The 23,402-nt window shown below is 37.6% G+C and overlaps 1 protein-coding gene across 1 annotated transcript in view; it reads left to right on the top strand.

Annotated features, from left to right (window-relative positions):
• Nucleotides 1-16,684: 16,684 nt before the first annotated feature.
• Nucleotides 16,685-23,402, top strand: part of LOC131079139 (uncharacterized) — a 46,215-nt gene continuing 39,497 nt past the window's right edge. The window contains exon 1 of the mRNA XM_058017031.2: nucleotides 16,685-17,489. Within this exon, the coding sequence (XP_057873014.2) occupies nucleotides 17,389-17,489 (101 nt within the window). The 5' untranslated portion in view covers nucleotides 16,685-17,388. The remainder of the gene's footprint in view (nucleotides 17,490-23,402) is intronic.

Consider the following 23,402-nt stretch of genomic DNA (forward strand, 5'->3'; position numbering starts at 1 on the left):
GAGGCCCTGAGACGAGTGTTTCAGGATCCAAGCCTAGAGATGAGAGTTGGACACGTGGCATGGGACACCATGACAACGACAAGAGTGACACTACCAGCAATGCTAGGAGGAGTGATCAATGGGTTCCTGTGTCTAGACAGGGCGACACGAGGGTTGGTTGTGGGCTGGGGGAGCACCTTGGAGACATTGGTTACACAACACACCAGATATGCCTAGGGACCGTGTGTGTTGGCACACTTGTACTATGAGCTATATTAGTTTGTGTATCATGGATCCGTAGGATTGGGCTGCAGAGTGACATTTTTGCAGGTATGGGCCTATGAGCATCTGTCGGTTACTCGACTGATACACTTCAGGGGCAGGGGTCATGGACGCAGTTTTGTGCATTTATATGATATGATTACATCACAATCATGGATTGGCAGGTTGGAGCATTGGCGTCGAGTCCTAGATGAGATCGACACTGTGATATGGAGGTCGTACCTTGGGTGCGAGCAGTGGGAGGATGATGTAGTGGATCTACCTTATACCTTCTAGAGTAGATATCTGATTGGACGAACACCCTATGTATTGGAGAGACAACTGGTTGATAGGGTATGCAGGCAGTTTGGCCATATTCAACAAATGCCATGGGATTCTGGGATGTATGCTCGGATAGTCAGGGATCAGGCACACTTTGGGCCATTATTATCATATGATCAGGCCGTGATGTAGCGGGTGGAGATGGTTCCCTTGTCGTGGGATATGTGGCCGGATATCGAGGATGCAGGTATGGATGCAGAGTATACTGCATATTGGGCTGAGCATCCATTCCCATGACTGACAGACCCAGGGGAGGTGATAGATGGAGATGGTGGGGGGAATGGAGATGATGATGGAGATGGTGGAGGTAGAGGCCGACGAAGGAGGCGGGGTGCAGTTGGAGAGATGAGGGTGGCTCCACGGAGAGAGGGTGGGGAGGAGAGACAGGCTTGGGTGGAGAGGGGTCGCGGTGGATTGCCATTGCAGGTGCTAGCAGCACAGGGTCCTAGACAAGTGCAGGGACAGGGGCAGAGGTAGGTACAGGTATAGGCACAGGCACCGGGATAGGGGGAGCCATAGGCAGAGGCACAGGGGGGCGAGGAGGAGGAGGATGAGCTACTTGAGCTGAGGGAGATCTGCCAGGGACAGGCAGATGAGATTCAGGACCTGGAGAGCAAGACAGCTAGGCTCAGGAGGTGACTGAGGGAGATAGAGCATGAGCGGGATCAAGCTATCTAGCGCTATACCGAGGCTGAGACAGCACTAAGGGCTGGGAGGCAGACGATAAAGGATACAGGGGCTGGATATGCCTATGTTCTACGAGCAGGGGAGGAGATAGGTTACTAACAAGACCTATATTACGGGGCAGTGCCACCAAAGCAGCGGGCGAGGAGCTTCCGCAGACCATCACGGACAGTGACAGCTATGGGAGGGAGCCAGAGGAGACAAGCATCCAGCGGTGGGGTTATGGGTCCTCCACCACCACCAGATAGAGGGGATAGGAGGGATGATCCTAGGGCGGGTCCTTCTAGAGCTCAGAATCCGTCGAGGCTAGGCAGCTCCGAGGGAGGGAGTTCATCATAGCCGTAAAGGGCTCCTTATGTATGTATCAATGTTTTGTACCATTTTGTATTATGATGTAGACACCTTGATTGTAGCCATATGATTTTGACATCATTGTATCATGACACTTATGATTATATATATGAGATGATTCATCTTTGCGACAGCTATATACATGTGTACCTATGTGATGTATGTTTCATGATGTATGTTTCTATGTGATGCTTATGATAGAGATGCAAATATGTGTATGAGGAAATGCAATATTTTTGTTCTTTTATGTTTTATATGTTATGCCAATGCAAATGTGAATGTATGAAATGCAAATGAATATGATAATGCAAATGATTATTTATATGACAAAAATATAAAATGTGCTAACATGAGTTGTGTGCAGGATCTGATGCAATGTCTATATGTATGTATGAAATGCTTAATATGTGGTAATGCAGGTGCAACTACATGAAATGCAAATGTTTTTGGTGTGTCATTATACTCTGTCATGTGATAGCAGGCTACACGGACTCAAGAAGGATGATGGAGGTCAATCAAGAAAGGGGGATGAAAGATAGAAGATATGAAAGTGAAAGAGCTTCTTGTATGTTATCATCATTGAGCTTTATTATGGCAAAATAGGTTATGACAATCGAGGCATATGTTCGACCCAAAAAGTCATTGTACCTATTTGCATGGAGATAAGATAGTCACAAACAAGGAATGCCCCAATTCATACTAGATTCTCAGTGTCCTCATATCCTTGGACAAGTCATAGCATTACTAAGAGACAATTTGCAGACAACAAAGAAAATAGGTGACGATACCCCATCCTCGCCTTTCTAGTCAAAGACATCTTGGAGATAGAATCTCTAGTCAAAGACATCCCAGAAAAGCTAAAAGACATGTCACCAAAAGATAAAATCAAAAAAGAAAACCAAGACTCGACACTAACATCCACTGTAGTCCTCAAGTTTAGTGTCTCTTGTCACTTGTATAAGTCTATTTGATTGTGGTCACAATGTTTACTTTCACAAAAAGGATAGATAGCACTGAATCATATGTTGTCTAAGTCTGTCGAAAGATTTGATTTGTTGAAGCTCATTGTTGCTGCTGTGTCTCATCTGAAACTAACTGAATCCATGAAACTGATACTTTATTGTGGAGAAGACGTAACTTTATTGCGGATCGGCGATGCAGATGTTGCTTTATTGCGGATTGTGCGCGTATAGATTGAAGAAGGTTGGAAGAAACTGTACTCCTCGAAACATGTGATGCTCTAAGTTCCACACCCATTACGAGATGTAGGATTTGCCTTAGCCACAGATAGGAGCTGATTTATTATGAATGGAAAGGGGTGATAAGGAATGCTAATTATGGATGGCTAACTAATCTTAGGTAAATCAATAACAAGCCATGATGGGAATGGGTAAGTTTATTATGGATGAATAGGATGTGAGTGTGTGCAAAGTGAAAGGATGAAATGGAATCCTGAAGGAGGGAGGAGCAATGTCTCTACGCATGGCACTGGTGACCCAGTTTTCACCATGGTACTTGCCCAGGGCGCCACCGAAGTGGTTTTCACCATTGGACGAAATATTTTTTCTTCACTTTTTTTATTTTTTATTTTTTTTGTTGTCACAAGGTGCCTGTTTGCCAAGTTTTCACCAAGTAACGATTTTTTTGTTTTATGATTTTTTTCTATTTTTAAATTAGGATACTCCAAAGAGCTATGTGTAAAACCTATGAAGGTGCATGCTGTTGATAGGATCCTCTAAACGTTCACCCTCTGTGGTTGAGAGCTGATATGCCCCAGATCCGTATGCTACTGTAATGATGTAAGGACCAAGCTAGTTTGGTTCGAACTTGCCCTTCTCCTCTCTGTCTTGCTGATTTTTGGGGTTTTCTCTGAGAACCAAATCACCTACCTCAAATATGCGAGGCTTGACTTTGTGATTGTAGCTGCGACTCATTCGTTGTTGATAAGCCTTGAGATGATTAAAAGTAGTTTATCTTCGTTCATCCAATAGTTCAAGTTCTTGTAAGCGAGAGACCCTATAGTCTTCATCACTGATAATGTTTTGCAAAGAGACTCGCAAAGAGGGTAGCTCGACCTCAATAGGCAAGATAGCTTCAGCGCCGTAGACAAGTGAATAGGGTGTAGCTCCTATAGGTGTGTGGACACTTGTGCTGTAGGCCCAAAGTGCGGGATTAAGTTGGATATGCCAATTACGGCCAGCGTCGTCAATTGTCTTTTTTAAGATTTTAAGGATTGTTTTATTAAATGCCTCAACTTGACCATTACCTTAGGGGTAATATGGTGTGGAGAAACGATGGGAAATATGGAAGCGGTCACAGAGTTCACGAACATCTTGATTTTTGAAGGGACGCCCGTTATCGATGATAATGGAAATAGGAATATCATATCGACAAATGATATAGTTGAGAATGAATGTAGCAATTTGTTTTCCAGTGACTTGCATGAGATGCATGGCTTCGATCCATTTTGTGAAATACTCTGTGGCAGTGATAATGAATTTATGACCGTTGGAGGATGGAGGGTGAATCTTGCCTATGAGATCGAGTCCCCACTGACAAAAGGGCCAAGGAGTCGCAATTGGTTGAAGTTCTTGTGCTGGCGCATGGATGAGGTCTCCATGAAGTTGACATTGCTTACATTTCCTGACAAATTGATATGAATCTTTTTCCATATTGGGCCAGTAATATCCAGTCCTGATAAGTTTATTGGCTAAGGTAGGACCACTAGAATGTGGACCACATATCCCTTCATGTACTTCACGTAACACAATTTGAGCTTTGTCGCTTTCCAAACATCTAAGAAGAGTGCCATCTAGACCTCGACGGTATAGGACATCGGCTAAAATGACGTATCAAGAAGATTGGTGAATGAAAGCGTGACATTGGTTATTGGATAGGTCAGGAGAAAAGGTATTATCATGAAGGTATGTGAAAATGGAACTATATAACTGGGACTCAAGATCGACGACACATATTATCTCAGTAGGAGTGATTTCATATGAAGGAACCAAAAGGTTATCCACCAAGAACTCATAGCGGGTCTCATTCAGAGGTAGATCGATCAGTGAAGCAATTGTAGCCATGGCATCTGCGGCTCGATTCTGCTCTCTTGGTATCTGCTCAAAGTCTATCTTTGTGAAATGTTGTTTCAGGTCATCCACCATTCTTTTGTAAGGCATTAATTTCTCATCCTTTGTTTGGTAATCATCAGTTGCTTGACGAATTACAAGTTGAGAGTACCCAAAAACACGAAGTTCCTGGATCTTCCACTGAACTGCAATCCGTAATCCAGTTGTTAATGCCTCATATTCTGCAATATTATTAGTGGAGGGAAATGATAATTGATATGATTTTGGTATAGAATCCCCTTGAGGAGTTATGAAGAGGATGCCAGCTCTTGCCCCATGCTATGTGTATGAGCCATCAAAGTATAGTTGCCATGGCTTTGCATGTGACACTGTTAAAATGGATTCATCTGGAAATTCTGAAATTAGAGGAACATCATCTATCATGAGGGCATCTGCTAACTGATCTACAATGGCTTGTCCTTTTATTGCTTTTCTGTCCACATACTCGATGTCGAACTCACTTAGGACCATTACCCATTTGGCTAGTTGCCCAGTAAGCGTTGCTTTATTGAGAAGGTATTTCAATGGATCGATCCTTGCAACCAACTTAGTCTTATGAGTTAGCATGTAATGTCGTAATTTATGCAAAGCAAAGACCATGGTGAGACATGCACGCTCAATTGGTGTGTAGTTTAGCTCATATCCCACCAATGTGCGACTGATATAGAATACTGTCTTTTCTTTGCCCTCGGCAACTTGTTGTGCTAAGAGTTCCCCCAGTGCTGTTGAAGTAGCTGATATGTATAGTAATAAAGGCTGATCTAGAACTAGTGGCATCAAAACTGGCGGATTTAGAAGATAATCTTTGAGTATCTGGAAAGCCTGTTGACAGTTATCATCCCATTTGAATTTGATGTTTTTATGTAGCAAGTGCTGAAAGGGATTACATTTATCTGCCAGTTGTGCTATGAATCTTCGTATGGATTGAAGTCTCCCTTGCAAAGATCAAAGCTGACTGATGTTTCGTGGTGGTTGCATCTCTAGGATGGCCTTGAATTTTGCTAGATCGGCTTCAATTCCTCTTTTTGATACAATGAATCCCAGGAGCTTCCTAGAGGTTACTCCAAAGACACATTTCTTGGGGTTTAATCTTACTTTATATTTTTCCAACCGATCAAAGACGATTGAAAGTATGTCCAAATGTGTATTTTTGTCTATTGATTTGCCCAAAAGGTCGTCAACATAATCTTCCACAGTAACGTGCATGAGATCATGAAAGATAGTAGTCATGGCTCTTTGATATGTAGCGCCTGCATTTTTTAGCCCAAAGGGCATGACATTCTAGCAGAAGGTTCCCCAAGGACAAGTAAATGTCGTTTTATGCTGATCCTCAGATGCAATTTTTATTTGATTGTAACCAGAGAATCCATCCATCAAAGATAACATCGCATGACCTACTGTGAGATCGACGATCAAGTCAATATTTGGTAATGGAAAATCATCCTTAGGACAAGTTTTGTTGATGTCTCTGAAATCTGTACATATTCTGATGCTACGATCTGGTTTACTGACAGGCACTAAGTTGGAAATCCATTCAGGATAATCAATTGGGCGTATGAATCTGACATCCAATAATTTCTCAAGTTCTGCTTTGACTAGTAATGCCACTTGTGGATGCATCTTTCTTAATTTTTGTTTCACTGGTTTTGCCCCTGGTTTAACTGTTAAATGATGCATTACCAAATCCGGATCCAATCCAGGCATATCAGTGTATGACCATGCAAAGTTGATTTGTCATTCCGTGAAGAAACTTATGAATTTTGACCTTTCTGACTCTGTCAAAGATTGAGCCAGGAATATGTTGTGTGGAACTTCTTCTGTACCAATGTTTGTTTTGATAGTCTCCTCTACCAACATGGATGACTTTTTCTCATATGATGCTGGGAGAATGTCGAGCCTTCCATCTTCGGGTGCCTCAGAGAGGTTTTTGCCCTCAAATACGTCCTTTCTTTTTACTTTTTTGGGGTTAGACAGTACCACAGTGTGGTTTTCGCCATAAGACCCTTGGTTTATTTTTATTTTTATATTTTTGCGATTGGAAGGTCTGACACCCTCACCAAAATATGCCACGCCGTTGAGTTCTATAGTGTATCCGGCTTTATGGTCCCCAGGGGGAATACCCTCTCGTATGCCAAGATAGTCAATAAGGGCTTCATCATTTTGGAATGTGTCAAACTATGCAGGTCCTTCATGGTCCCAGTCAATAAGTTGGTGGTGAACAAGGGGAAGGCCTTTGATGTCTTTGAAGTTAGCGGGACTAAGAGTGAAGATGTGGTTATATTCAGGTATGTCGAGGTAGTTATCAAGGTAATCATTGGCACTCTCCTCATCAATCTCGATCGTGAACGAATCCAAATTATCATCACTAGTAGCGCATTCTGGGATAGGTGTTCTCATTCTATGTGATTTCAACCTAAGACCTAGAGGCAAAGACTGTATGGGATCCTCTAGGGTTGTTTCCTGACCAACTTTGAATTTTCTATTAAATTCCTCTTCTTTTGTTGGTTCACTTGGTTCTCTGAATGTCTCGGTGATCTCATAGTCACTAAAGGATTTGTCTAAACCCCATTCCCATTCATTGGAGTCTGTGGAATAGCGATTTTCTTGTTGAATTTTGGCAGCTTTGATTTGTAATGCTTCTTCTGTCTCTTGAGTATGAACCTTGGAAGTCATGAAACCAAGTCCTTTGGAACATTCCTTTTTGAGTGTCAATTCAGGTTGTAAAGGCTCAATGATGCCTTCTTTTCTTAATCCAAGAGGACTTTTGTCATCATACCCAAATTTTTGTAGGATCTTGAACCCTTTGCCATACTTTTCACATGGTATACTGATATGATCTTGTGTATCATTTTCAAGGTCATTGTAAAGCATTTTGTATAAGTCTTCCTCTTCCAGTTCACCCCATCTTTGAAAGATAGTAGGGTCCCATTTGAGTATAATGATAGATACCTGCTTATTAGGATGTGGTCTTCCATATTCTTTTGGTGAACTCATGACTTGTTGTAAGTACATGGTCTGATTCAAAGTGTATTCACCCATGCCCTTGTCCTGGAATTTGCCCTTAAGTTCACCTTGTTTTGATGTCAAAGGTTTTAATGACTTAGGATCAATGTATGCAGAAGAAGGAATAGCTTCGCGATTACTGGGAATGATGGTCTCAGTTTTTGGTCTCAAGTTATTGCAATATATGAATGGATTAGGATCTCCATTAGCTGTTATTTCAACTCCATTGTGAGGAAACTTGATGCATTGGTGATATGTAGATGGGACCGCCCTCATTTCATGAATCCAAGGATGTCCTAGCAATATGTTATATGTGAGATCAAGATCTAGTACTTGACAAACCACATCCTTTGTAACTGGCCCAACTCTGAGAGGTAAGGTGACTGTGCCCTTGGATGAACACTCTTCATCATCATATGCTTTGATGGTAATTTTGCTTGTAGAATTCATAGCTTTGTCGGAATATCCCAATTGTTTAATAGTGCTCAATGTACAAATGTTTAGACCTGCTCCTCCATCTATCAGGACTCGTTTGATTCTATGTTTGTGTATGAAGGCTTCAATGTGTAATGGTGCATTATGTGGCTGACTTACGGAGGCATCATCGGCTTCTATGAATGTAAGAGAGTGTGGAATGGAAAGGTATCCCACCATGGCTTGAAACTAGCCCACGTTTAGATCAGTAGGAACAGAAGTGTCTCTCGAGATTTTGTGAAGAATAGCTTTATGTGTAGGGGATATGCGTAAGAGCTCAAGGATGGATATGAGTGTGGGTGTCTTCCCCAACTGTTCTACAAGGTCGTACTTAGGCTTGGTTGATGAGGAAGCAGTGTTTTTAGCTGGAGCACCTTGCAAAGTAAATTTACCTCGACGAGTTGTGACATTACATTCAGAGGTAGGTTTGGAAGAAGATCCAATGCCTTTTAGGACAATCTTGGGTCTTTGGGTAGAATTCTCAGGGGCTTTGTCCTTGATGATAATAGTAGAGACATAATTATCCATTGAAATGTGATTGATAGTTGAATCATAGTTGTAGGATGCTCTGGTATAGTTGGTCTGGTCATCTGTGGCTGCAGCTTTTCCCTTGTCATGCTTTGGGAATGGTTCCTTAAACATCTCATGTTCTTGGTTGGATGAGTGTTCTTCAATCTCAATGTCACCTCTATCAATGAGATCTTGTATGATGTTCTTCAGTCGATGACAATTTCCTGTTTTATGACCTTTGCTCTTATGAAATTCACAATACTCATCGTCATTCCACCAATTTGGTTTAACCTTTGGCTCATATGGAGGGAAATCTAGAATTGTGATTACTTTGTTTGCCACTAGCTTCTTGAAAAATGACTCAAGTGGTTCTCCCAATGGGGTGTACTTCCTTCGTGATCTAGAAGTTGTTTGAGTATTCACTTGACTGTTTGTAGAGCTTGATCCTGAAAAAATGATTTTGGGTCACACTATATTGGCATCAACAACACCATCATTGACTGTGTTCTTGTTTTTATTCCAAAATCTTGTCTTATCTTTTCCTTTAAAGTCATCTTTGTTTTCCTTGAATATCTTAATGACTCCCTGTTCAATTAGGACCTTTTCTGTCGCTAAGCCTTTTTCAATGACGTCCTTGAAGGTGGACAAACAAGCTTTCCTTAGATCATAGCCAATGTCTTTGTTAACATTCTGGGTGAACATCTCCACCATTTGTTTTTGTGGAATTTCACAGGAGCATCTGTTGGCTAGATTCCTCCATCTTTGTAAAAATGATGAAAAAGACTCTCCATCCTTCTGCTTGGTGTTGCACAAAGTAGTGAGTGATGTGTTTGTCTCTATGTTGTATGAGAAATGTTGGATAAATGCCTCTGCTAAGTCACCCCATGACTTAATTCCAGGTGGAAGTTGGGAGAACCATTCCATAGCTTGATCACCGAGGCTTTGTGGGAATAATCTCATCAAATATGTCTCTTCTGAAGCTACCTCAATGCAAGTTGTGAAAAACTATCTTATGTGTGCCTTAGGATCCCCTTTTCCTCTATACTTATCAAACTTAGGTGTCACAAAGTGTGTAGGAAAAGGAGGCATTGGAATGCTTTTGTCAAATGGATAAGGACATATGTCTCTCATTGTGTAAGTTGGCTTCGGTGTATTTATGTCCTCCATTTTCTTTTGTAAGTCCCTGATTTGTTGTTCCAAATTGTTCTTAGGTGGAGAGCGACTTCTTGGACCATACCCCATGCTTGAGGCACCAATTGGAGGAGGAGCATGTTGCATATATGGATGATATTGATCATACACATGTTCATATGGAGGAGGTCTATAATGATGCTGCGTATATGGACCACTTGGTATAGAGTCATGTTGAGGAACAAAATATCTGCTTTGTCCATGTATACCATACTCTACAGGCATGTCATGAGTTTGTTCTAGTGTGTTGCCCCCAAATTTGACGCGGAGTTTCCTTGTGTCCAAATTTTGAGCATGCCTTTGAATATCCAATTGCTTTGGTGGTTCCTTAGCATTGGTATGTGATTGAGCATATTTTTTTGCATAAGACTTCCACTGCGAAGGTGAGTATCATATGCTTGACCTTGTGTGTATGGGACCTCTGGTTTTTGAAACAAAGATGATGGTGATTCAGGCACAAGATATGGTCCTCTATTGCCTCCACTATTAGGCCTCCTTTGATCCATGTTGGAGTGAGTTTGTTGCAAGGGTCGATTTTCCATTATTTGAGAAATGTCAAAATCATGAGGGATCTTGGCTCCACTTTGTGCCATCATTTGTAAAAAATATTGTCTATCCCTCCTCATTATTTTCCTCAACCAATTTATTAAAACAGGGATCCATAATGGATTCTTCCACATCTGCTGAATGTACTGAAAAGTTGTCCATATCGTCATTGTGTGTATCATTGTTGTTTGTAGTGTCCATGTGCTCAACATTTGGAATGTTTCTATAAGCATCCATGTCAGGTAATGCAGTATGATCAGAATTGAAAAAGATATCATTGTCATACTCATAGGAGCTCATGTTTGCGGACTCTTGAGCCTCTTTAGTTTCTCTCCTAGATTTTTGGGAACGGGTTTCAACCATGAACTAGGTATTGACCAAGATGTGTGAGATTAGATGAAAATGGAAAGAGTATGAAAGACCAAGAGTTTGGATGGAATGTAAATGAATCTGAGGTGTACTTGCAATGTCCAAAGTGTAAGACCAAGTATGTATGTAGTAGAGTAGGTGTGGCTTCCAAAGAAAGGATAGTTTCTCTTGATGAGGTAAGTTGACCTTGACTCTAAGTAAGACCAAATGAGACCCAAAGGTGATAGACCTTGATGAGGGACCACTTAGCAAAGTGTTGTTGTATGTAGTGTGTTGACAAAGTATGATGAGGACAAGCAAGTGACCTTTTGACTCAGGTTTAGACAAATGTGAATGTAATGTAAGGTGTAAAGCAATGATGGACTTTGTGAGACCCAAAGACAGGTTGAATGCTTGATGAAACCCTAGAGAAACAACCTAGGAAGCTCAAGAATTCCGAAACTGACTGCGTTTGTTTGCTGGACTGTAAAAGTTTTTCAATTCTGAACACAGACGGGCTTGTATACTGCACAAACGCGATTTCCTGACATAGACATGGTTCTGTTAAACACAGACACGAGTCTAAGATTTTGTAAATGCAATATTGATTATGAGAACACATACGCGTTTTTTTCCTTCACAGACGCGGTTATATGACACAGACGCTATTCTGTCAGACACAGACGCATTTCTGCAAAATTTGTGCAATTTTTTTTCCAATCCGTGAAGTTGCTTTGTTGTGACCAAATCTGAATGTTTGACTGTTTTTTGTGACAAGAGGACACAATGTTGATGAGGACTCAATGTTTGCAAGTGTTTATACTCGAAATGACTCAAAAAAAAGTGTTGTTTGATGTAAAATTATTTTGCATACACTTGAAGACACAAAAGACACAATGTTTTGATGTTTTGGTCTTGAATGTTTGAATGTTTAAAATAAGTCAAGCACAATTCTTATGGCTGGCCAAGACAATAGTTGTTGATCCCACATGGAGTTTCCCTCGAGGCTACACTATTCAGAGAGGATACTTAGATGCTTGACCCCACTGGCTCCACCTTCGACACTCACTTCTCGGGGCAGCCAAGCATCAGTCCCCATGAAAACTCCTCGTGGCGAACTTTGTATCTCTACTAAGAACCATATGTGTGTGGGCCGCTACCAGAGGTCTGACCTCCTGCCCCAACAACTAAAAGGATTTTGGCTTCTAAAATAAAAAGGTGCTAGTAAGGGCATCCGCTCATGTGGCCATACATGCGACACTTCATCTCTGTAAATACAAAAGGCTCCCAGTCGGTAGGGGTTACGCCCTACAAATGATCAAATAAATTTGATCAAACGGGTTTATGGGGAGACATAGTGTCGATATGAACTAATCAACACACGTTATTCATAGTTTTCACCATGAATACAGTTATTTATAGTGGTTTGGAAGAAGATGGCTTTTCTTTTGCTACCACTTGGGTCGTTCTCTCCTCACTAGTAGTCCTAATGACCACACGGGGAGACAGGCCCTCTAAAGATTAAACAAAAAGAGCCTATTGCTCAAGACACAAAAGACAATGATTCAATTTTAAAACGCCAATTGAAGTGTTTGCTAGTCTATGAAAATAAGGCATCTAATAAAGATCAAAAACTCTTGCCAAGGTCCTGCAACAAAGATTTGTTAGTAGTTTGGATTGTTTCAAATGATCACCCCTTCCTGCAAGCACACAAGTTAGGTAAATTTTAGATCCAAAAGGCTTTGTGAAATGGGGGCCTTCGACTAAATGATTTTGCTCTCAAGACAAGCTGCACCAATTTCGTTAGCTAGATCTGAAAATGTTAGCTCAAAACCAGATCTAAAAAAAAAACCGAACGACTAAAAACTGAATCAATGAAAACCCCCAAAATGAAATTAGTGCACACAGACGTGGTTACCATAAACACAAACGCGGCTTCTGGACGCAGACGTGCTTCTATGAAACACAGATGCGGCTCCGGATCGCAGACGCAGCTTCTAGATGCAGACGTGCCTGAAAACCCCACAGACGCGACTAGGGAACACAGATGCGACTAGGGAACACAGACGCGATTTCCAGAATCTGCAAAAAAATAAAATACTATCGAGGGTATGGATGCGATCCTAGATGTCGCAGACGTGACAGAAAACCAAAAATGCGATCCGAAAGTACGCAGACGCGAAAATACCAAAATACTATCGAAAATGTCAGATCTGCAACTTCAGAACACAAAATCGCAACAAGGATGTTAAATGCAAAAGGGAAAAGGGTCCCACCGGGCGTGCCAAAATGTATATGGTGAAAACGGATAAAAACAATATTGAAAGACTAAATGAATTCAAGCACAAAACCCTAGCCTAACAACAACAAAGATCCACCATAACATATGAAGATTACCTAAGACAATGCAAATCAAATGAAATCACAAAGATTATACCATCACATGTCCAATAGGGTTTGAATCTCCATTGATCTTGCTTGATATATTTGCTCTCATATTTTATGTGCACAAGAGCTCAACAAAGAACGAAATGTGGTTGCAAGTAGGATCGCATATGAAAAGCGTAGTGTAGTCAAGTGCATAAATTGATTAGCCAGGGTCTGATAATGAAGGAGGCGTCTCCTTATATAGAAGACACTATAAGAAATAGAGGGATAAGATTAAGAGGTGTAAAAGAGGTTGGCTATGATTAGAGGGTAGGTAAATAAAATAATAAAATAATGAAAGGGGTAGGTCGTGTATGAATTAAGAGATGAATGACATGTGTCATGGGTAGAAAAGGTTAATGAATTAATTAAATAAATAAAGATTTATTTAATTAATAGTAGAAGTGGGATCAATTAAATAAATAAAATATTTATTTAATTTAGGAAAAGGGATAATTTAAATAAATAAATTTATTTAAATGAGAAATAAGGCTAGAAGAGGATAAATGAATTAATTAAATAAATAAAGATTTATTTAATTAATAGAAGAATTAGGCTAAAGTAATTAAATAAATAAAATATTTATTTAATTAGACATGACAATTTTAGGTGTCTACAGACATTAAATAAGATGCAAAGCCAAAGTTGTAAGGTTTAGTTGAAAATTTGAGGTGCAAGTCTAAGGTTCTAGATAGAATATCAATTACACAACTTGAGGTTGCCTTTGGAACCCAAATTCTAGGGATACAATTATGGAGGTTAAGTTTTAGCTGCCACTTTGCAAGACCTAATTGTATCTAGACCCCAAGTGTTTGACGTGTTGTGTATTGGGTATCTCAAATCTTTGTTGGATCTCATTAATTATTCTCGTCATGGTGACTTGACCTATGTCTAAGTAAGTCTTTCACTTGTGTCATCATGTTGGGTGTGTTGGCATACATTTCAAATATGTCATTTCATTATGTTGAAGCATTGTGAACATGTAGGTGTGCAACATGACATGCTTAGTGTCACTTTTGTATTATGAAAAAAATATTCATTCGCTAATATCTTTAGGTGGAATCTTAGGGCATTGTAACTCCTTTTATAGTTAACATTGAAAAATCTAGTTAAAAACTTGTGAATTGTTGGTTCAATTAATTTATAAGTAGACAATACAAATTATATAATATCTAGCTATCACTAACATCTTTGATAACTATATTAATGAAGTGCACCCACACTATACTTAGGCATTGTAGCCTTGCTAAATTATTTATTACTCACTTTGTATCCCTCTTATACTTGGTATTCACTACTTTATCCATGTTGAGAACCAATACAAATGTATTTTTGAAGATCCACTTAAAACTTGTCATACGACGATTAAATGAGCCATTCTTTTGCAACTCCCTAATCCTTGTACTTGGATATTTGTCCATGAGAACAAACTCCTTGATATTTTGGTTAACCACTTACAAATGTTGTCACACATCACTTGCTAAGACATTGCTTACACAACACACAAAACATAATTAAAACGTTAGCAATCTTTTTGCATGTGCAATTGAACTAAGCTAAATACTTTCAACAAATCATGCATTTTCATCATAATTACCAAATTCTCACTTGAAGAACACTCGATTCCTTCATTATTCAACTAACATGCATGTTGTTAGACAATCACATACAATAAAATCACAAGCAAACATATGTAAGAAACACCAAATGAAAAAATAGGTAGAGCTTTGCTAATTTCATTGATTAATGAAATTTAAGTACATTGGTGGGGTTTATATAGGCCCTTTACCCCTACCCCAACTCAATAATTCTAAGAACTATGTGAATAGCTTTAATTCCACATTAATTTCACATATTACTAAAAAGATAATTGACAATTCCTTAAATAGAATCATGCAACTCATGCGACCACTTACACTTGAAATAGATCTTCAAGACATTTTATCTTCAAATGCTCAAAATGCATCTTCTAAACACTCTATCTTATACATGTACAAGTATTTCTACTCTTAGCATTGGAGTACAATATTCAAGCATTAACAAGCATGACAAGAAACATAGTGTTGAAAATCTAGTTTCATTTCAATCCTTATGTTTTCACTACCTTAGACATAATTGCACTCAAAATATTGTCCCTTAGTAAATAATTTGTGTGGTTAAACATATAGCATTTAAAATATATTTTCTTTCATTTAATGACTTGCCTTTTTTACTTCACTATGCATGACTATACTCTTTTGTGTCTAAATTACCACAAATAACCATATTCTACTTATTAAATAAGGAATCAATTGCATAAACACACAAGTGCCCACAAGAAGCAAGAATCAACAAGAGAGTAGCAATACATAGCAATGATTAACAAAATTAAGTAGTTGTACACATTAGAACCGTTATGGGAGTTATTATTATATACTATTTATAGTTGCACTCACTTTTCACTGATATAGGTAAATTTCCACACAAAATGGCACTCCACAAAATCTCTCAAATGTGCAAAACACAATGTTTTTTCGTCAAATTTTTTTGTGGTTTAACAACAATGGAGATGTAGAGCATTAAGATTTGATGCAAAAATCCATTGTATTTTGTGGATTTTAAAAACTGTATTCAGTGTTGTTTTGTGTGGAGATTAGATGCTTTCCTTTCACCTAGCATTTATACTTTTGCACATTTCCCAATGCATCTCTTTCTTTGATCTTGTAAAATTTTGATGATATTTGATTATCATCAAGGAGGTTTTATTGATCCTCCTCAATATAAACTTTCAAAGATGTCTTGAGAAACCACCCATTCGAATACCCATTTTTATTATAGGTATAAGTTGCACGATTTTAGAAGATATAATTGAACTCATACAATATACCAACATATATGAAGACATGTTCATAGTTATATAGATGCCACTACGTGAAGTTAAACAAATCTTCATGTGGATTTGTCCTCTTAACACGAAGACTAGAAGAAAAGAAAAGAAAATAGAATAAAGATCTTATGATTGAAGAAAAAATGGAAATCCTATGACCTTCCCTAATCCATAATAGACAACATAACTACACTAGATACCAAATAATCTATGACATTTTAAAAAACAGTTAGTTATGTATTTAAGATTTTAATTATTATTAAATTCTATTTTGTAAAAACAACATGTTTTATGCATAAGCACACTATGGTTTGAATTTAGAAAAAGGTAATTTGAATGGAAAGCCACGAATGCATGAATATGCATCCCAAGTAGCATGCATGAAGGGACAAATATGTTGGCATAAGTGCAATTGCAGATAAAAGAGAATTAGAGTGGGGCCCTTTATACTCTTGAAGTATTCAAGGCCTTTCAACCTCTATTATAAGGCAGGCCACTTGCATCATATGCCTCTATATTTGTCACTTTAGGGAGAAGTGGCGAGCCTTCCAAGCTGTTTAGTCCCCTATTGGAAGGCATAGGAGAAATCCACTTTAGAGAGACACACATAAACAAGTTGAAAAAACGATTTATATACATAAAAAGTATTGATAGTGCGACCTTTTTACCACATTGAAAGAGAAATATGTATCGTTATGAATTTTACAAAAGCTGGAGGTGTAGCTATTTCAAACTATAGAGCTAGGAAAAAAGTAGACTGGTCCACAATCTGATGAAGGACCTTTGACAGTGAAAAATTTGTTGTCCCACCATGAAAGGCAAATGGGGTGAGGGGCGAATTGGGGGATATGGGGGACCATGAGATTTTGAGGAAGGGTGTACTTCATTATGAAGCGAAGCTCCTCCACATGAAATCTGATTTCCTGTCATCTCAGTTGGATTTGATTTGAGTCATATCAGAGGCAGGAAGTGAGAGAGAGAGAGTGGATAATGACCAAAGCCTGAGCAATTTCTCTTTTTCTTCCCTGGTTGTACACTGAAGTTGTAAACCACACCAGTGAATTCAGTATACGTTCTTATGTTTCGGAATTTGGGGCGCTTCCAATTTGGTTTCTGACAACACCCAATTGGCATTGCACTGCCAAATATAGACAAGTTGCATTTCTGCCTCATTGGTGGGGTTCTGCATTGCGCTAAGAGTATTGGGTACGTTTGCTCTGAGGTTATTGGCGCAGTTGGGAAATTGTAGGCAGAGAGAGCCGGGGAATATAGAGAATAATGCCAAGGCCAGGGCCAAGGCCATACGAATGCATTAGAAGGGCATGGCACAGTGACAGACACCATCCCTTAAGGGGAAGGTTGATACAGGAGATTTTCAGGTATTTACTGTTGTGCCACCGAGTATAAGGTTTCAATTCACTGATTTCTTTATGCACCCATTTCCCTTTTTCTCTGAACTCTCGTGGAAGTCTTTCAGTTAATGAAGATTCCAGTTAGGTTCTAGTTTAAAGACATTTTTAACGATTTTGAACATAAGCAAGAGACCATATCAACGTGTATTTGTGTCCACGTATAATTATATAACGATCTGTTTTTGTTTTACCGATAAACAAAAAGTAGATACTAATTTAATATTCTCTCTCTCTCTCTCTATATATATATTTGTAGAATGCCTTTTATGCCAAAATGAATTGTAGGATATCTAAGTTCATTTACTTGTTTAGAGGATCGTCTCTTTGAACATATAGTTTTAAAATATTTTCTTTATGGTCTGTTAGTTTGTCTTTGATTAAGATTTCAGGTAGAAATAACCTTCTAATTGTATTCTCATAATAAAATGGAGGTTAAGAGTAAATGTGTTTTTTTAATCTTCAATTTCATTTGCAATGAACACCTTTTGGAAAGTTTTGCTCCCAATGTATTTTTGAGTGAGTCCCTCTACTGGTTTGTAAATGAGATTTGTGTTACTTGGTTCTTAGTTTCGTGGCTGGTTACATTATGGTGGTAGTTGGAGTGCTCTAGTTTAGGGTTGGTGATATTTTTCTAACAACAGTGTTCTTCCTTGTTTTTAATTTTGTTGATGTTTAACTTTAAAATACTGGCAACCATTTTGGTTTGGATGTTTGATTTTAAATGGTTGAAATCTGTCAAAGTCAGATCTACCCAGATGTCCCGGTTTTTCAAGTTTAAACTATTATTCAAGTATTTTTTTAAACGTTCTTTTCAGTTAGAGACGGGTTAAACACGGGAAATAAGAACAGCCTGCTTGTCCTTGGTCAGTTTATGTTTGTATAATATATATGATCTAAAATAAAGAGAAGACTGTCCTGTCCTTGGTCAACTAATGTTTGTATAATATATAATCCTTTTAATGGGCATCACTTATTCTTCCGGGGGTGGGGCGGGGCGAGGATAGGAGGTATGCGCATGTTCCATAATTTGCAGCTGTAGGGGATAGCCATGTTATAATGCCATATAATAATGCTTTCTTTTTATCTCGGTCTATAGCTCAGCATTCTTACAGTTGTTTTCTAAAATATAATTGGCCGTACAACCTGCATAAACTCTTTTTAAATCTTTCCATGGTTGTAGTTTAGTTTATGTTTGAGATCAATTCTAATGTTTCAAATCAATTTATGATTGAAATCAAGCTATAGGTCTTAGTACAAATATGCAAAATCTAATGGATCTCGTACATGGATATTCAAGAAAATTGTAGAGTAAGTGTTTTCCAAGATTAAAACTATCATGATTTTGGTTTTATTAACATTTAGCATCAGCCCAAACATGCTACAGACTATTTGGAGGACTTTTAGTTTTTTGACTAAAGCTTCAATAAATTTGTCAAGAGGATGAAGATTATGCTTAACCCTCAAATATGCCAGAAATATAATTTAACAGAACAGATAGAAGCCTGATATTCTACTTCTAAAACATTTCAGAGTGTTTTTTTTGATTGGTAGGAGGGATCATTTAGATTGGCCCCACACCAGTGGAGGTCACAAGGGGGACCTCCTCACCATCAACATATTCAACTTAATTAACTTAATTCAATTTAATCAATATTTTTCAACTTAGAAGCCACAATGGAAGTCGAAAAGCCACCACTTGGAATTTCTACTTAAGATGTCACTTTGGGGATTTGAACATGGATCTCCATCTTTGGGGATGTTGTAGTTTGTAGGTACTCCTTGGCTTGAAATAACAGAGATATGGTTTTCAAATCATCATTAATGAAAGTTTTACAATGATTTATGAACTTTTAACCTAAATGATTCTATGTAAGAATTACCTTATTACTTAGCAATATAGTGACATTCCTATATAGTGACATTCCTGAAGAGTGGAGTAAAGATTTACTGTTAATTAAGTTTCAAGAAAAAAGAAATAGATTCCCCATTTCTACTTTCAAGGTAGTATCTGTCTGAAAATAAGAGACATGGTGTAAAGTAAGAATGCAATTCCACAGAATTTAGAAATAGGAAAAGACCAAAAAAAGTGCGGACAAATGACCTATCTATTCAGGAGATAAATGCTGATGGAAATTTTTCTAGAATTAAATTTGTATTACTTAGCAATACATTGACATTCCTGAAGAGTGGAGTAAAGATTTACTGTTTAATTAAGTTTCAAGTATAAAGAAATAGAGTCCCCATTTCTACTTTCAAGGTGGTATCTGTCTGAAAATAAGAGACATGGTGTAAAGAAAGAATGCAAATCCACAGAATTTAGAATTTGAAAATAGGAAAAGACCAAAAAGAGTGGGGACAAATGACCTATCTAATTCAGTAGATAAATACTCATGGAGATTTTTCTAGAATTAAATTTGGATTTCAACTTAATTCTTCGTTTTAGTTGGAATTCTCTAAAAAGACTTGAATAACACATTAACAATTCCTCAATATATTTGGCTGAATAACACATTAACAATTCCTCAATATATTTGGCTGAATAACACATTAACAGTTCCTCAATATATTTGGCTTTTTCTGTGCTAGTTTTATTTGAGATTGCTTATGTTCAGTTTCCTTCAAATATCCTTTGCATCATGAGATATATTTGACTATAAAGTTCATTCCATGCCTACTCTTTCACAAAAGGGTTTGTCTCTAGACTATTCTGCATATTAAAAGATTTTGAAAAGCTTGCTTCAATCTGCAGGGATGCATGCTGATCTGCTAATTGCTTGTAATAGATAAATCATTGAAGCAGAGATCTTTTAAAAATTGGAATAAGTCATTTCTTGCCTTCTGCCCAATAGCAAGTTTCTGCATAAAATCAGTCAAACCAATTTTTTGACTGATAAAATTGTGGAAACAATTGCAATTTTCAAAAAATTGTTTTCTGGATTAGACTTAGGATTCTTTGCTTTTTTATTTTATTTTATTTTATTGAATTCTAAGTTTTTCCCTCAACCCAATTTTTTCCTGATAAATTGAAAAATCTTCATATTTTAATTTTCCAAGTTATTCTTGAGAGATTTTGTTGCAATGAAATGAACTTATGTTGTTTAAGTAGGCTTCTCATATTTGGCTTTGTGTATTTTGAGTGACTAGAGGCTCAAATTCAATCCCTTTATACCCAAAAGAGGTAGCTTTGATTGTGCAATTATATAGTTTTCTAAGGTGCACCTTATGAATGGAATGCCAAAACATTGAGAATTTTTGATTTGTCTGAAAAACTTGTTAGTATATCCACAATACCAATGAGGCTTAAATAATGAAGGCATAATTTTTTATGATTTTAAGGCCATTTGTAGGGTGGCAATTTGGCAAAACAATCCCTTTTGGCAACACAATTTTTTTTTGGTCTTGTTTCCACATGCTCTAAGTTAATGTTGGGTCCACCTTGAGGGCTTGCTAGATTGTTGCAGGTATCTTATACGTCGCTAGACACTAGATCTAAATATGACATCTAAATAGCCTTTTAGACATGGTATCAATGCTGCATTAAAAAAATAAACAACATTTAATGCATCTAGATGGAGTATCAATTGTGCTCTTGAGCCCTCCCTTCTTAATGGCATGAATATCAAAGGTGTGTACTTTGATGTCTTGATTCTCTTTTAACAAAGATGTCTATTTCTAATTTCACAATAATATGCTCACGACATTGTGAGATTTTCTAACCTCAAAATTGTCATGTAGATCATTTTTAGGAGTTGATCTTGTTCATATAGAGATGTGTCCATAGTTGTCATAGTAATTTGTGTTGTGTTGTGCCATTTTTCCATTGAGTTCTCCACCCAATCGCCACTTTGCCCCTCACACGCTACATAGGTGCCACCATTGCCTATATAGGTCATGAGAATAGTGCTCCAACTTTTGACACATTAATCTAATTTTTTACTTCATAGCCATTGGAAAGCACATTCTAAGCACCACAAGGTGATAAAACTTTTATTTTTAGATTCAATTTCTTTGACCTAATTTAAGGTTTCCCCTCATTTTCTAGTTTTCATTCCACAACATGGCTAACACGTTTTTTATTGAGAGGCTTATTGAGATTGCTGTTGTGGTAAAAAAAATTGTCTAACAAAGTCATTGACATTGCCCCAAAAGTGAAATGTGATGTTAAACTCTATAATGATTTGTGCAATCTTGAGGTTCTAGATAGTTGGATTTTTGGCATGGAGACATGGTTTGAGTACAATTAGATTGATGCCATCGACAAACTTCCATTTATCAAGTTGAAGCTTTTTGAGGTTGCAATGATGTACTATTTGAACTCCTATACATGCTTGTGATCAACTTGTCTTAGCATTTAAAGATGTTTATTGTTGGATGATATACTATTTAAAAATTTAAATTCCTATATACACTTACGATCAACTTTCCTTAGCACTCAAAGATGATTTTTATCCATCACATTATGTGTAGGGCTTGAGCATCCGATGGCTTCAATTGTGTCAAGATATTCAATTGTTTGTCTAAGACTATATTTACCAATTCAACTAATTGCAGATGTTGTTCAAACTTTCAAATGAATCCTCTCTTCATCTTCAAATTCAAGAGTACCAGATTAGTCTTCAAACACACCTATTTCATGAGTTGAAATATACTCACCTTGAGATTGTAGATGTTTTTAATCATGCACAACTTGTTGAATAGAAATATGCTGCACGATCCAAAGGTTCTTAACCTTCAAATTATTCTTACAACCACCCCATAACTTTTTTGTGGTGTCGATCTTCTTCATCAATAGAAAAGTTACATTCTTTTTTCTCTTTAACCACTTTTCATTATTATCAGACTTGAAAAAAAATTGTAATTATTGTAAATGAAGGAACGTGACAATTTTGAGTGATATAAGTTAAAGAAGTTGTTGATTGTACAATCTCCTAATAAGGAATCATAAGGAACTTCTATTGAGATTTCAATGATGTTAAAATTTGTTATGAGTTGAATAGTTGTCTTAATAATATAACCTTGATGTATCATTATCAAGCCACTTTTACAACTCGTGGCAATTTGTTTGATTTGAGTACGTTTTACAAATGATTTTTCAATGAATTGTATGATTAATAATGACTCAAAATTTAATTGCAAGAATCATAGACAACAAATTGCACTTTCCCAATGACTTTCATCCTCATCCATATTTGCTTGGTTTGATGGATGGTGGTTTATCATTCAAGAGAATAAACACATGCACAAACTCATTTACTTTTGGTCTAAAGTTTTTGGATAAGATTACTTGTGATGCTGAACAACTCATGACAATTTGTTTGTCATTCAAGAACGTCTTACGCATGATTTTCTAGTCAATTGTATTATCTATAATGACTCATAGAAAAATCTACTTGTGAGATCCATAGTTGACAAATTGCGCTTGCCCATTGACCGTCAACCATTCATATTCTCTTGGTTTGAAAGATAGTTGTTCACTGTCCAAAATAGTATAGATGCATACACTCATTTGTTTTTGGTCTGAAGTTTGTGGATAAGGTCACTTGTGATATCCAACAACTTGTGACGATTTGTTTTGTCATTTGTGCATACCTTACGCATGATTTTTCTGTCAATTGTATTATCGACAATAGCTTGTAGAAAAAGCTCATTGTGACATTCGTAGTTGACATATTGCACTTGTCCATATTTGCTTGGTTTGAAGGATAATGGTTCATCATCCAAGATAATGCACACTTCACAATTTCTTTTGCTTTTGTTGAAAGTTTGTGGATAAAGTCGCTTGTGACGTGATCTCTATGGATTGTTGCAGTCTTTTGCTTGGTAAAGTTGAGCTTACCTTTTAATCTTATCACTTTGTAGTATAGATTTACAATACAATGG

This window comes from Cryptomeria japonica, chromosome 10 (assembly GCF_030272615.1).
Source record: "Cryptomeria japonica chromosome 10, Sugi_1.0, whole genome shotgun sequence".
NCBI classification, from domain to species: Eukaryota; Viridiplantae; Streptophyta; class Pinopsida; order Cupressales; family Cupressaceae; genus Cryptomeria; species Cryptomeria japonica.